This window comes from Oryzias latipes, chromosome 2, assembly GCF_053564925.1.
Source record: "Oryzias latipes strain Hd-rR chromosome 2, Olatipes_Hd-rR_3.1".
NCBI lineage: Eukaryota > Metazoa > Chordata > Actinopteri > Beloniformes > Adrianichthyidae > Oryzias > Oryzias latipes.
Window position 1 is genome coordinate 48,040,795 of NC_136238.1, and position 16,028 is coordinate 48,056,822.

General features: G+C 47.2%; 3 protein-coding genes across 6 annotated transcripts in view; 1 reads left to right on the forward strand and 2 right to left on the reverse strand.

Moving 5' to 3' along the window:
- LOC144988956 (NACHT, LRR and PYD domains-containing protein 12-like) overlaps positions 1-16,028 on the forward strand; it is a 254,086-nt gene that overhangs the window by 101,536 nt on the left and 136,522 nt on the right. The window lies entirely within an intron of this gene.
- The window catches only part of LOC144989327 (uncharacterized), a 63,098-nt gene that overhangs the window by 42,912 nt on the left and 4,158 nt on the right, over positions 1-16,028 (reverse strand). For 3 of the 4 annotated variants that reach the window (XR_013653474.1, XR_013653473.1, XM_078941550.1), the window contains exon 2: positions 763-1,050. The exons of the other annotated variant lie outside the window; for it this stretch is intronic. Coding sequence is in view for 1 of the 3 variants with exons in the window: in XM_078941550.1 (XP_078797676.1) it covers positions 763-1,050 (288 nt within the window). In the remaining 2 variants the exon portion in view is untranslated. The remainder of the gene's footprint in view (positions 1-762; positions 1,051-16,028) is intronic. 4 annotated transcript variants of the gene reach the window in all.
- LOC144989191 (uncharacterized) lies at positions 1,610-14,904 on the reverse strand. The gene is made up of 2 exons (XM_078941371.1): positions 4,408-14,904; positions 1,610-4,356 (listed from the first exon to the last, which is right to left on the reverse strand). The coding sequence occupies exon 1, from the start codon at positions 9,968-9,970 to the stop codon at positions 8,567-8,569; it is 1,404 nt and encodes a 467-aa protein (XP_078797497.1). The 5' UTR covers positions 9,971-14,904; the 3' UTR covers positions 1,610-4,356; positions 4,408-8,566.

Below are 16,028 nucleotides of genomic sequence, written 5' to 3' on the forward strand. Positions count from 1 at the left end.
CTCTATTTTCAGTCATTGAAAAGTATATAAATAAGTGCTAGATGTCACCAGAATGCACCATATTTTGAAAAAGTTCCAGGGGGGCATGTCCCCGGACCCTCCTAAAGTTGAAAGCACCTGTGGTGCTTTCTGCGTCCGCCTGCGGCATCCATCGCTTGGGTGCCGCCTGTGGTGGCGGGTCGTGCTGTGCGCGGTGTCGGGCCAGTAACTTTCAGGCAGGGCCAGTAACTTTCAAAAACTACTGGCCCTGTGGGCCAGTGCAAATTTCTGGGCTATGTCAACCCCTGTATCTCCAGGCTTTGTTATGCGGCATGTTCATGTTTGTATAATTTTGACAATGTATTTTTATGGAGAGCAAAATATTATATGTTATTTAAGGTTTAACTTGATTTCTTCTGGATTAATATTCCTTTCTGTTTTTATTAATTTTCAGTTCAGTTTAAAAGTTTAGTTTTAGTGTTTTCAGTAAATGTTTCTTGTTCGGCCCAAAACCCAAAGCGTTTTGGATTTAGGCCGCCTGTGTGATGGAGTTTGACGCCCATGTAGTTTATGAAATTATGATTTTTTTGTGTGTAAAATGGAAAAATAAAGATAGAGAACACAAAAGGAAGTCATCAAATTTCTATGTGTGCGGGGAGAGAGGGGGTTACTCGCCCGGGTAGTAAGTTAATGTAGAACCACCACTGAGTGACAGACGGGTCCCCAAAAAGAAAAGCATGAAGCTCAAAGGTCTTCTCTGTTTGTGTGATAAAGGTGACATACCTATGTGGTGTAGCTGCAGCTGTGGTTTCCAGATGACATCCAGCAGTCTGCGCTGACGACAGAGCTCCTCCTCGTACTGGACGATGGTTCCTTCACAGAGTCTGCAGATTTCTTCAGCAGCTAGTCGCTCGCTGATCAACTCTCTCAGAGACTGAAGGGAAGACACGGTTCCTGCTCCGATCTTCAGCTCCAACTGAACCCTCAAAACTGGTTCCTCCGGTTCCAATCTGAAGTTCCTTTGTGGGTTGCAGAGACTGTCCTCTTCAGTCAGCCAATGCTGGGGGAGGCCTGCAAAAACAAAAGAAGTCCCGCCTTTTTTATGTTTTGAGGAATGTATTGTAAAAACGCCAATACAAATTTAATAGTCTCTTTCAGGATATTTGGAGGAGGAGCCCCTGAAGGACCATTGTTTGTAACGTAAACTTCCTTGTAAGTGTCATGAAGTGGTTTAAAAAAAAAAAGTTCTCTCTGTATCCCAGCTTTACAAAAGATCCCAACTACCTCCAGCCAACGAGAAGAGCTGTCAGTCCATAACCTGCTGAATGGAAATAAATCAATTTTCTTAATCCTTTTAAGAATATGAAATTGCAAATTAAAGTCGTGAGTGGCGTTGTATTGCCCGCTCTACCTGCCCTCACCGCCCACCTCTATGCTCCACCAGCCCTCACTACATGCATCTATGCCCCACTGTCGTCCTCGCCGCCTGAGTCTAGACACCACCGCCACTCTTAGCTAGAGCTGTGACGGTGTCGAATTTTTCATCACCGCGGTGATGAACCACCAGGGGACGCGGTGTCGCGGTTAACCGCACCCCCCCCCCCCCCCCCCCAAAAAAAAAAACACACAAAATCCCCCGGCGGCCGCATTGGAAATAAATAAATACAGTTACAACGTATTATTCTTTGTTAACAATGACAACAAATGACAACAACTAACAACTACAAATCTAACTTGTGAACTAACTATAGGTGTTGTAGATTGACTGTGTGTGTGAGCGCGGAGCGTCTTGTGTAGTTATAGTAGGAAGGTGTGCACACGTGTGTTGGGGGTGCGTGTTGATTCTTCTGCAGCGGACCGCTCTGGAGCTGCACGCAAGTTTCACCTGTGCTCTCTGGTTCAGACATCTTCTCAGAATATTATTTATTGCCCAGTAATAAACAGACTGCAGACACTTTGTCACCTCTCCGGTTGCCATGAAGCCTGACACCCATGAAGAACGCGGGGCAGGAGGCTCCGCTTTTGTTTATACAGACACGTAACGTTACGCTGCAAAAAATAGTTCCCAAACAAAACATGTAGTGATTTTCATGGAAATCTAACGCGTTCATGTTTGGTGTTACGGATTGAAGGAGGACAGTAACACCCCCCCAACACAAAATCCTCCGGTGGGCGGCCGTGTCGCGCACTTAGGAACGCATGCAGCTTGTAATGGAAATGAATACAATGGAAATTAATAATTAGAAAGCAGTAAATTTGTCGTATTTCCTCACGAGACGGAAACTTCTGTTGTAGAATAAGGATGTGTGCTTCTTAAAGCGCGCGCCTGTTTGTGTAAACGGAGCCGCATGCCACGTGCAGCGCGAAGGCAGACACTGAGAGCACGCGCGGTGGGAGATAAGGAGACAACAGTCTGAAGGAAAGAAAAAGTCTGAACACTAGCAGAAAAAGGAAATTATCAGCAAAGATGAATGTGTTTATTATAGTTCCAAACACGCACCATATGCAAAACGTAAAAAAAAAAAAAAAAAAGTGCGTAAAAAAAGTGCGGTGATGCGGTCATCACCGCGGTGATGAGGTCATCACCGCGGTGATGCGGTTATCGTCACAGCCCTACTCTTAGCACCCACCTTTGACCAAACCCCACTTCCTGAGCAGCCACTACGCACATTTAACCCCTCCTTCTCAACTAACTCAGAAGCACTCATTGATTAAGATACTAACTATGCTGACTATGCTAGTTATGCTAATGTGGCTACAAGTGCTAGCATAGCTATCAGCATCATAAACTAACTTAGAAAAACTTTGAAAAATAAAGGAGTAATATGAGTGTGCCCCTTTTGCGAGCTCACCACATGTTCAAAATCTACAACTTAGTAGTTTACAACAGTAGCTTGCCATTGATGCCTGAAAAGTTACGAGACAATCAATAAAAATCCCAACGACAAGTTCTTGTAAGTATCTGATACTAAAGGTGCTGTTTTTAAAAATCAAAGATGGCAGCTTCTTCCTGAGGTCAAAGTTCGACAAAACTCCTGAGGTGTTTGAAGACTGAAATTATTGGAATGTGTGTGAAATTTAATGGAAATCAGTCTAAAAAAATTCATTTTCCTAAAAACCGTGAATTATTAAATCGTAGATTTTGGCACACAATGTCTGCCAAACTATAGGTTGTGTGCAAAATTGTTTCTTGTGGTTTTTACCATAAAAGAGAATAACAGTAGGGACCGCAATGCGTGTCACTGCGCATACCGTTCGCGCATGTTCAGTCTGCCATTGAAAAACTTGGTTTCCGCATTGAAAAGTTTATGTAGTTAATATATGCATCGCGGTGCATTTTGAAATAGCGTCTACTTAGACTTTCATTCAGAAAAGTAAAGTGTATTTACTAGACATTTTTGTGATCCAACCGCAGCTTTTTTTCTGATTTTGGGTCGATCTCCCAGCTTCATGAAACTTACAAGGTGATTAAAATCTCCCAAAGCCCACCCTAAACATTGAGGAAACCCCCGGAATTTGATTTTACAGACTCAATTCTCTATAGAAACATCTAGAAGAATTATGTTAATAATCGACAATGAGCAATCATTTGCTAAAAGAGGCACATTATTATTTTTCTCACTTGTACAGTAAAACTGTACTACGAGAGCAAAGTTAAACTGATCACTGATTTTAGAGAGTTGGAAGAAAATACCTAGAAAAACACATTTTTTTTATTAAGGGTTACCTGTTGATGTAGATAAAAATGTTTGCTATTTACAATTTTTGTGCTATTTAATTTAACCGTGTGAAAGTACAGGCAGAATGTAATGACATTTTTTAACAAAATCCCATGTTCTGATTCCACCATGGTTTTTAAAAAGTTATGTATCAAAGCAAAAATACACCCACAAATTAATTATTTATGCAACAACACAATGCCATTATTCCCAGTTACTTCAGATCTAACCGATTACTTTTAATTAGGGCTGCAGCTATCGATTCTTTTTGTAATCGATTAATCCAGCACTTAATCGATTAATCGGATAAAACGATTTGTGTGTGTTTTTGAACAACCAAAACAAATAATCTATCTATCTATCTATCTATCTATCTATCTATCTATCTATCTATCTATCTATCTATCTATCTATCTATCTATCTATCTATCTATATATATATATACCCAGGCTGTGTCCCACCAAGGTGGGGTAGCCTAGACAGGGCACACAATTTTAACTCCCTCCTTCTCTTCCCCAAACCCTCCTCCTTCAGTGTGTGCGTGTGCGTTGGTGTGTGTGTGAGACTGGTCTAAGGCAGAGGTGGGCACTGAGGGCCGCATTCCTGCATGTTTTCCAGCATACCCTGCTCTGGCATGTTCTAATTGGCTGGACACACCTGAACCAGGTAATTAGTCATGAGTAGGGCAAGATTATTGGCTGGACACACCTGAACCAGGTAATCAGCCATGAGTAGGGAAAGGCTATCTTGAAATCATGCAGACACACCGGCCCTCGAGGCCTGGAATTGCCCACCCCTGGTCTAAGGCCTGGTCTAAGGCACACCACACTGCACCAGGGTCAGCTGCACACTCCAGTGTCGGCACCTCCACAGCAGGGCCTCAGCCAACGCTGGTTTCCTCTTGCCGCTTCATCCCAAGACCAGACCTCTACCACACCATCCATATACACGTTAAACAACCACGGAGACATCACACATCCCTGACGCAGACCAACCCTCACAGGAAACCACTCACTCATGCTATTTCCCACTCTAACACACGCTGTACTGTTTCTATAAAAACTCTTCACACCTTCCAACAATCTACCATCAATACCATACATACTCAACACAACCCACAACGCCTCTCTATCAATCCTATCATGCGCCTTCTCTAAATCTATGAATGCCCAAAACACCTCCCTCCCCTTAGCCAAAAACTTTTCACACACCTGTCTCACAACAGACACCTGATCCACACACCCTCTACCCCTCCTGAAACCACACTGCTCTTCACCAATCATACACTCAGTCCCCTCCACTATCCTATTAATCAGCACTCTCCCATACACTTTGCCTACAACACTCAACAGACTAATACCCCTAAAACTACCACATTCGTACTTATCACCCTTACCCTTGTACAGGGGAACCACACATGCACTCATCCAATCAAGCGGCACCTGAAAGTTTGCAAAACACACATTCAACAATCTCACTAACCACTGGATCACGATCGCTCCACCACACTTCAGGCATTCCACAGCACACCCATCCACACGTGCCGCCTTTACTACTTTCAACTTTCCCACAGCTTGCTCAACTTCCTCTCCCGTGATCAATGCTTCATTCAACTCTCCCAACATATTGAGTCTACTTTCCCTTCCATCCATCCCAATCACAGCACCCGATCGTCCTCCGCATTCAACAGCCACTCAAAATACTCCGCCCATCTTTTTCATACTGCATTTCCCTCATTCAGCATCCTTCCATCCTCTGTTTTCACTTTCTCCTCCCTCCCCGACACTCCCTTTTGCACCCTTTTCACCTCCTTCAAAAACATTTTCTTGTTCTCTCGAAAATTATCAGTCAACTGTCTGCCCCACCTTTCGTCCGCAGCCACTCTTGCCTCACGCACAGCTCTATTAGCATCCCATTTCTTCTCCTTATAACACTCATATGACTCCCTGTCCTTTCTCTGCAGCCATACTTCGTACGCACATCTCTTCTCAGCTACAGCCAACCTTACATCCTCTCACCACCATTCACTTCCCTTTCTTAGACCACCCCCAACACGTCTCACACCACACACTTCCTCTGCACATCCAACCACTGCACTCTTGAACTGTTGCCATTCTTCCTCCACTCTAACAACCATTTGCTCCTTCACCATATTCCACTTGCCACCTAATTCCTTCTGATACTCACACATTTTCTCTGTGTTCTTCAAAACACTCACTCTCAGAACTTCTCTTGCATCCCCACTCTTTCTCGATGACCATGGCATACCCACACGCAACCTTCCTTCCACCAAATAGTGATCAGTCATACCTCCACTCTCTCCCCTCCTCACACTTACATCCAGCAATCTACTACATGCAACCTTTGAAACCACCACATAATCCATCAGTGCTTTATCAATCACTCTTCCACCACTCTGCCCCACCCACGTATACTTATGGATCTCCTTCTTTCTGAACCATGTATTCCCAATCACCATCTCTCTTTCAGTGCACATTCCTATCAGTCTCTCACCATTATCATTCTTTCCAGGAACACCATGCCCGCCCACAACACCCTCAATTTTCTCATCACCCACTCTAGCATTCAGATCTCCCATCAGCACTACATTCACATTTGCTCCAAATCCTTGCAAGCACTCATCCAAGTCATTCCAGAAGGTCACTCTCTCCTCTTCATTCTTCTCACTGCCAGGACCATATGCACTCACGAACGCCCACAACTCCTTCAGAAATTTCACTTTCACCCACATCAGTCCCGGTGAAACCTCCTTCCATTCAACCACACATCGTCTCACCTCACAGCTCACTAGCAAAGCCACACCTTCTCTTGCTCTCCCGCTATCTACACCAGACATTCTCCCACTCACACTTCCAAACACACACTCACCCTTCCCTTTCATCTTTGTCTCACTCAGTGCTAACACGCTCATTCCCCTCCTTCCAAACATCCTTCCAATCAGATCTCTTTTGCTTCCATCCGTACTACACCCCCGCACATTCAAGGACCCAATCTTAAGGGTTTGGGGAGGTAACCTCCCCTTCCCAACTCTGCCCTGTCCATATTTAGGAATCTAGTTACAAAAGGAGAGGATTCCCAGTCCTCTCGCTCCGTCCCTTTTAGTCGCCTTTTACGACACGCAGGGAATATGTTGGTAGTATTCTTTTTGACCCCTAACCACAGGGCATAATGCATAACAAAAATCATGTGGCTGTAAAATGAACAAGCATTTGGCTTTTATTTCTCAACAGAGGTATTTATTTCCAAGTCCAAAGGTTTGGCTCCAAAAGGGATGGGTATCGTTAAGGTTTTAACGGTACTACTACTCTTATCGATACTGCTTATCGATCCGGTATTTTAACGGTACTCTTATCAATACTTTTTGAGGACGAAAAATAAATAAAAAAATAACAAATTAAGAAGATGAAGTGTTTTATTTCCTCATTATGCAACAATAGTTTTTTTAACAAAACATTTTACTTTATACATGAGAATGTTCCAGAAAGGATATTCATTTAATTATTTGATCTAATTATTTTTATTATTTATGAGTGTGATGTTTCCTTTGATCTTTTGTCCATTTTCCACAACCTTGAATAGACTTTTCTGTCTGTCAAACACCAGAGTTAAGTTAAGATGAGTGAGATGATGGAAACAAATTCACTTTGATGCAGACTCCTTTCTATTTATTTATTTTTCTTTAAATCCAGTAAACCCAATAAATTCTATTAATGTTACGGATAACAACTATCATTAGTCCATCCATCCATCCATCCATCCATCCATCTTCCTCCGCTTATCCGGGACCGGGTCGCGGGTCAGCAGACTGAGCAGAGATGCCCAGACTTCCCTCACCCCAGCCACTTCCTCCAGCTCCTCTGGGGGGACCCCGAGACGTTCCCAGGCCAGCCGAGAGACGTAGTCTCTCCAGCGTGTCCTGGGTCTTCCCCGGGGCCTCCGCCCAGTGGGACATGCCCGGAACACCTCTCCAGTGAGGCGTCCAGGAGGCATCCGGACTAGATGCCCGAGCCACCTCAACTGGCTCCTTTAGATTTGGAGTAGAAGCGGTTCTACTCAGAGCTCTTCGCGGGTGACCGAGCTTCTCACCCTCTCTAAAGGAGCGCCCAGCCACCCTGCGGAGGAAGTTCATTTCAGCCGCTTGTATTCAGGACCTCGTTCTTTCGGTCATGACCCATAGCTCATGACCATAGGTGAGTACTGGCACGTAGATCGACCGGTAAATTGAGAGCTTTGCTTTTCTGCTCAGCTCTCTCTTCACCATGACGGACCGATAGAGCGACCGCATAACTACGGACGCCGCTCCGATCCGCCTGTCAATCTCACGCTCCGATCTTCCCTCACTCGTGAACAAGACCCCAAGGTATTTAAACTCCTCCACCTGGGGCAAAGACACTCCACCCACCGAGAGATGGCAAACTACCTTTCTCCGGTCAAGGACCATGGCCTCAGATTTAGCGGTGCTGACCCTCATCCCAGCCGCTTCACACTCGGCCGCAAACCGCCCCAATGCACGCTGGAGGTCCCGGTTCGATGAAGCCAACAGGACAACATCATCTGCAAAAAGCAGAGAGGAAATCCTGTGGTCCCCAAACCAGATCCCTTCCGGCCCCTGGCTGCGCCTAGAAATTCTGTCCATAAAAACTATGAACAGAACCGGTGATAAAGGGCAGCCCTGCCGGAGTCCAACGTGGACCGGGAACAGGTCTGACTTACTGCCGGCTATGCGGACCAAGCTCCTACTCCGGTCATACAGAGACCGGACAGCCCTCAGTAAGGCTCCCCGGACCCCATACTCCCAGAGCACCCCCCACAGGATGGGGGACGCGGTCGAACGCCTTCTCCAAATTCACACAAAACACATATGGACTGGATGAGCGAACTCCCACAAACCCTCCAGCACCCTAGATAGGGTGTAGAGCTGGTCCATTGTTCCACGACCAGGACGGAAACCGCACTGTTGTTCCTGAATCCCAGGTTCGACTATCGGACGGACTCCCCTCTCCAGTACCCTGGCATAGACTTTCCCAGGGAGGCTGAGGAGTGTAATTCCCCTATGGTTGGAACACACCCTCCGGCCCCCCTTCTTAAAGAGGGGAACCACCACCCCTGTCTGCCAGTCCAGTGGTACGGTTCCCGACCGACACGCGATGCTGCAGAGCCGTGTCAGCCAAGACACTCCCACAGCATCCAGAGACTTGAGGTGCTCAGGGCGGACTTCATCCACCCCCGGGGCCTTGCCACCGAGGAGCTCGTTGACTACCTCAGTGACTTCAGCCCGGGTAATGGACAGCCCCACCCCAAAGTCCTCATTCTCCGCTTCTTCAAAAGAAGGCATGTCAGTGGGATTGAGGAGATCCTCGAAGTACTCCTTCCACCGCCCGACAATGTCCCCAGTCGAAGTCAACAGCTCCCCACCTGCACTGAAAACGGTGCCTGTGGAGAACTGCTTTCCCCTCCTGAGTCGTCGGATGGTTTGCCAGAATTTCTTCGAGGCCAACCGATAGTCCTTCTCCATGGCCTCACCGAACTCCTCCCAGGACCGAGTTTTCGCCTCCGCAACAGTCCGGGCCGCAGCTCGCTTGGACTGCCGGTACCTGTCAGCTGCCTCTGGAGTCCCGCAGGCCAGCCAGGCCTGGTAGGACTCCTTCTTCAGCTTGACGGCATCCCTTACTTCCGGTGTCCACCACCGGGTTCGGGGGTTACCGCCGCGACAGGCACCAGAGACCTTGCGACCACAGCTCCGAGCAGCAGCAGAGACAATGGAGGTGGAAAACATGGTCCACTCGGACTCAATGTCCCCAACCTCCCTCGGTACCTGTTTGAAGTTCTCCCGGATGTGGGAGTTAAAGACTTCCCTGACGGAGGGCTCAGCCAGACGTTCCCAGCAGACCCTCGCAGTACGTTTGGGTCTTCCAAGTCTTTCCGGCCTCCTTCCCCGCCAGCGAATCCAACTCACCACCAGGTAGTGATCGGTGGACAGCTCCGCCCCTCTCTTCACCCGAGTGTCCAAGACACAGGGCCGAAGGTCGCCTGAAACAACTACAAAGTCGATCATTGACCTCCTGCCTAGGGTGTCCTGATGCCAGGTGTATTGATGGACACCCTTGTGCTCGAACATGGTGTTCGTTATGGACAAACTATGACGAGCACAGAAGTCCAATAACAAAACACCACTCAGGTTCAGATCAGGGGGGGCGTTCCTACCAATCACACCCCTCCAGGTGCCACTGTCATTGCCCACGTTTGGCATTGAAGTCCCCCAGGAAGACAATGGAGTCCCCCGTTGGGGCACTTTCCAGTACCCCTTCGAGAGACACCAAGAAGGCCTGGTACTCCGAACTGCTGTTTGGCCCGTAAGCCGAAACCACAGTTAGAGACCTGTACCCCACCCGGAGGCGGAGGGACATGACCCTCTCGTCCACCGGGGTGAACTCCAACACTTGGCAGCTGAGCTGGGGGCTCACGAGTAAGCCCACGCCAGCCCGCCGCCTCTCACCTTGGGCAACTCCAGAGTGGTAGAGAGTCCAACCCCTCTCTAAGGACTGAGTTTCAGAGCCCAGGCTATGTGTGGAGGTGAGCCAGACTATATCTAGACGGTATCTCTCAACCTCTTGCACCAGCTCAGGCTCCTTCCCTCCCAGAGAGGTGACATTCCATGTCCCAAAAGCCAGGTTCCATGATCGGGGTTTGGGCCGCCGAGGCACCTGCCCTCGACTGCCACCCAAACCACATTGCACCGGCCCCTTTTAAGGTCTCCTACGAGTGGTTGGCCCATGGGAGAGTGGTCCCACGTCGCTCCTTCGGGCTGTGCCCGACCGGGGTCCGTGGGTGCGAGCCCCGGCCCTGGCTCCAGAGCGGGGCCCCGGTGACGCCAATCCGGGCGACGTAATCGGGTCCGTGTTGTTTGTTTTCATCAGGGGTTCAGAAACCCCTATCATTAGTCATTAATTATTATTAAGTATTAGGAAGCAGCTGATAGTTTGTCGCGGGTCTGGAATCATAAGAGGTGTCCCCTACGAGATCACCCATGACTGTGTGTGCGCTGCCTTCTCTTGTGTGTGTGTGTGGCGCGTGTTGTCGGAATAACAGCCCCGCCCCTCGTGCACACAAATAGACAAACAGAGCTCTCCTCTCCCCTTCAACGAGAATACCGAAATTATTATCATCATTAATTAACGGAAAATTGACTGGCTTGGTGAGTTAAATATGGCAGATAACGTTTATATTTTGTGGGACACAAACAAAAACGAAAAACAAAAAGTAACTTCTCCAGTACCGATAGCAGAACCGTTCAGGTCAGATCTTAACGATACTGCGGTCTTGAAGAATGTGGCCCCGGGGATGGTTCAATACCGGGGCACGGTACCCATCCCTAGTGTAATGATCCCACTCTTTAGACAATTTCTGTCGTTTATTTATAGATCTATTCTCCGCCATCGCGCCAACTAAACTCAAAAGGTCCGTGTGACACAATCAAATCCCTGCGCCGCTCGTATAGTGCGCGTCATAGGAATTTAACAAGGCTTCGAGGCAGAGTTTTTGCCTCGAGGAATTTTTGTAATCGAGTAACTCGAGGAATCGTTTCAGCCCTACTTTTAATCTTAGTGACACTTTTCTGTGAGTGGCATGTTTTGTCTGGACTCAAGAATCAACAAGACTCTTTAAACTTCTCCCTGCCAGGTGTGGTAGTGGCTTCATCTTCTCAAAGATTTTAAGGTAATATTTAAAGAAGAAATCGCAAATATAAGAAAACTGTTGAAAGTTTTTTTTTCTTGATTTGAGCCATTTTTGAAGGAATTTTAGTCTTTTTTCAGCTGGCTTCATCAGGGCTGCATGTAGATCTATCAGAGGGAATCTTAGCAGCACTCAAGTCAGAGCAAACTGTCAGAGCTCCAAGGCAGATCTTCAATAAGCACATATGTCAACTAAGCCAACTGAAAAAGAAAGGGTTGACATCTTCAAACAAAGATGCCCTCAGGTGTTGAGATGTTTAATCCCAGAAAATGCACCACATATTACAGAGAAAAACTTGGACAGGAAGTGGAAGAGACTCCTTTGTGAAAAAGAAGATTTTGGGAAAAACAGCAATCTTGATGAATGGAATTTGAGACCATACATTCGTCCAAATGTTCTTGGCCAGCGGTCAACAGAAAGGAATAATTCTTTACATACTGTACCTAACTGGGAATATTTGATCCTTGACGATTCAATAAGCAGCTGAAAAAGGAGAGACAATCCCCCAACAAAACCAAACACGCAGACCGACACAGTGAAAATATCAAGGAGTTACGTTCAGAAAAAAAGCATCTTGAAACTGAAAATGAGTCTCTCACAGAAAAGCTAGAAGAAGAAAAAATGCTGTAAAAAGGTTATCACTGGAGTCTAGCAGATTAAAATCAAAGATAGCACGCTTCCAATTTGAAGCAGAAGAAAAGGAGCAAAGTGAGGGATGACATGAACTGTCAGACAAGTTAAAAAGTATTTTGGAGGAAAATAAACAGCTGAGAGAGGTTAATGCTGTTGGAGTCTTAAGTACTGAAGCTCAGTGAACGCACCAGGCAGAGACGCCTAATGGCCACTGTCATCAAACCTGTTGTTGGGGGTGTGCAATGCCCCACCCCGCCTCTTAGAAATTGTGTTCTTTAAAGCCTGATACCACGGTCGCGTGTGGGCGGAGCTACCAGCTAAAGTTATGGTCTGATCATTGCATGGAGCCATGTGTGTATCAATGCATGGTGAACACGGAGAATGTGGAGAGTTCAGGTTTATTATTTTGAAGAGTTCTACTTAGTAATTATGTTTCCATGTTTGAGTTCATTAAATCATCCCAGAGAGTCTCTGCTTTAACTCTCACAGTGAAAGCTGTGTCTGAATCTGACGCCGTATTTCCATCTCTGACAGAGTTTGAAGCCAAAGCCCCTCCCACGACTCTCTAGCTGTTCACCTGTTTATATCCTCTGGAGCTGAGAGTTTTTCCCCCGCTTAAAATATGAGAGCAAAAAAAACGGTCATCAGAGGTGAAGCTAAAAAAAGTATTTTTCCGTCAGGAAAAAATGAATTCATAGATTTTCAGCTCTGTTGAACCATTACAATGTTATTTTTTCCTCCATAAATTCAAATGACTTTGACCTGCATCTTTACCAGCTGGTTCAGCGCCTCAGGCTGTGTGTCTGCGTGCGGACTCACGCACACACGGGAGGATCATTAAAGACTGTCACATTTTACAGCAAGAAGCAGAATCCCATCCCTCTGAGCTGTCACTCAAAAGTCATCAAGTCTATGCGTCAGTGAGCTGCTGCTGAATGGAGAGACATGAAAAAAGGTGGAAAGAGCAAACATGAAGAAGAGTTTTCTTCTCTTTCACCGTTTCAGAGCTGCAGGCTGACCGTAAAACTCTCCGTAAATCCAAAGCGAAGGCAGAACCTCCTCCAAAACCATCAGAACCAGAAAAGCTAAACATCACTCTATCAGAACCTCCCTGAGCCGAGGAGAACCCACTTTCCCTAAGAACATCTGGGAACGTGTGACCTTCAGTGAACAACATATTAGTGAAAATAGATTTAATAATTACACATTACACAAAAGAGGAATGCATGAAAAGATGAGGCTGGAGGGGCATGAATCTCTGTAATAATATCATTACAAATACGTGGATTTTTCCTGCAGGACGGGAGACGACACAAAATCAATGCATCTCTGTTACTGTGCGGGAATAAATCCTCAGAGTTTTGCGGGTGCAGGCGGGATGAAGACAATAGTCCTGTGCAGGGCTCCACTTGTCACCCCTCCACTAGGGTTGTGCCGATGGACGATATCATCGTCCATCGTGATGGGTGACTGACATCCCGATGGAGAGACCACCATCGTGATGCCACGCCCCCGCCACGTTGCGAGTCAACACCATAAGCCGCGGTTACATGTACAAAATATCTTGATGGGATCAATGGTCGGATTAGAATCCAACCGTGTACATGGGCCCAGAAAAATGTTTTCAGAATATAAAAACGTTCACGAAGGTCACACTTTCCGTCGGAATAAATCATTCGCACATGCGCAGTAGGGTTTGAAAACGGGAAGTATATAAATTCCGCCGAGCGGCTTTTTTTTTCAAACTTTATTGAATGTAACAATTCAATACAAAACCATGTTAAACAGCGCCGAGCGGCTATATATATTGACATGTCAGCTCGGTAAAATACGAGACGATCTTCTAAACGTGCTTTTTTTTTTTTTTTTTTTTTTTTTTTTTTAACTTGTTCTGTCCAACAGCTGAGCAAACAGATTAGAGCTGAAGGCTTTTTGTGTTGGACAGGTTTTACTATCACAAAAAGAGGTTATATAGCTTCAAGAAACTAGAGTGTAGATTTGTATAAACCCCTTTTTGTCGTATTATTTTTTATTTATTTGTTACATTTAGTGTGTGTGGGGAGGGAGAGGGGAAGAATGTGAGGGGAGGGTGGAAGAGAGTAAAAGGAAGAAAGGTGAAAAGGTGGGGGATACAAGCACTGATTTGACTAAGTTATTAATTTAAGCTGTAACAATTATACCAGATCTGCTGGAAAGACGAATGTTACATCAAAGGTGAAAATCTGACACTAAGATGAGCGAGAAAAAAAAACTGTCCATCAATACACTGTAGGTAAGGAGGAGGGATGAAGCAGACAGGGAGCAGTGTGGAGTGTGCACGTGCACGTGGGGGTGGAGATACATGCATGCTGCCGACGTGAACCGTGTGTTCATAAAGGGAGCCAGATCCTACCCAGCCAGACCAGCCAGACCAGGAGAGGGGAGGAGAGCCCCCCAGGCCAGAAGCCCCCCCAGCATCCGGACCAAGGCAGCCCGGGAGGGGAGGAGGAGGGGACCGCCCACCCCACCAGCCAGGCACAGAGAGGGCCCCCCTACAGGGGCCCCCCCAATGCCCAGAGGCACAAGCGAACCCAGTGTCCGGCCCCCAGGCCACAAGACAGGAGCGCTTAGCCGTACCAGGCGGCAGCCATGGGGGCCACCGGGCGCCGGACACCGAGACAAAGGCCAGGGACGAAGCCAGGGCCCCCGGAACCCAAGAGCCGGCCACCACCCGACCGGCGCCCCGTCCCCGCAAGCCAGCCCAGGCCCGCGACCTTAGCAACCCAGGGATCGCCACGCACCCACAGCCACCCCCCTAAAACCCTACGCACTACCACCCCCCCCGCCATAACATCTGACCCCCCCTCCCCAACCCTCTCAGTGCCCTCCCCTCTCTGTGATGGGGAGGGAAAGCCCCAGAGGGTCCCAGCGAGCCAGCCCCCAGGTCGGTCCTACCCATGCACTCACACACACATACTCACAATCATCTGGTTACCCTCCCTATCCCCGCCGCCAAGCAGCAACCCCCCCCCCAGCCGGCCGACCCCCAGCGCCGCATGCCCGACCCCTCCCGCAGCCGACAGGACACCCATAAGCCCGGCCGCCCTGAGAGATTTCCAGTTTAGGAGGATAGTTTTCTTTGCTATACATACAGCGGTGAGAACCATATAAGCCTTGTTAGATTCCATGTTGATGTTATTCAGGTCACCTAATAAGCAGAATTTGGGGCAAGCAGGAATCTTATGATTAAACCAGATTGATAAATCCTCACAAACCTTACGCCAGAATGATTGGACAGGTGGACAGACCCACAGGGCATGCAAATAGTCGTCTATGTTGTTACCTATGCACTGTGTGCATGTAGCAGACTGATTGAGACCCATTTTAAATAACCTTCCTTCTAAACGTGCTTTTAATAATGTTACGGTTATTATGAAACACCTGTTCGCTCATCATTTGAATTTTAATCCGTGTGGTCAGTGCTTTTTCTGAACGGAGCCAGGATTAGCAGTATGCTAACACGGGCTAACAACATTAGCTTTGGGTGGCGCTGCATGCTGTGAATAACATCAGCCTTTATTTAGTCGGGACACGACTGGAAACACAAATCCACGTGATTGTTTGAATGTTTTCTAAGGACTGAGCGACATTTCTGCCTTGAAGCTCAAACAGCTGTGTCTGCCAACGATCCGAGCTGTGCTCAGCTCAGACACACACTTATAGACCCGGTTCTGAGTTCGGTTGCTTGTACCCCTAGAGCTGCAGGACGGATCGCAGTCTTAAATCTCCCACACATACAGCTCATGTACCCCCCCCCCCCCCCTTCCCATCAAACAAAAAGCTGTAAATCCGCACTCCGCCGGTCCACTTCGCTAGTTAAGTGCGGGAGCGGACTACACTTCTTTTCTATTTTGTTTGTTACTTTTTTTGTTAAAGTCACTTCCCTCAGTTTATACTGGATC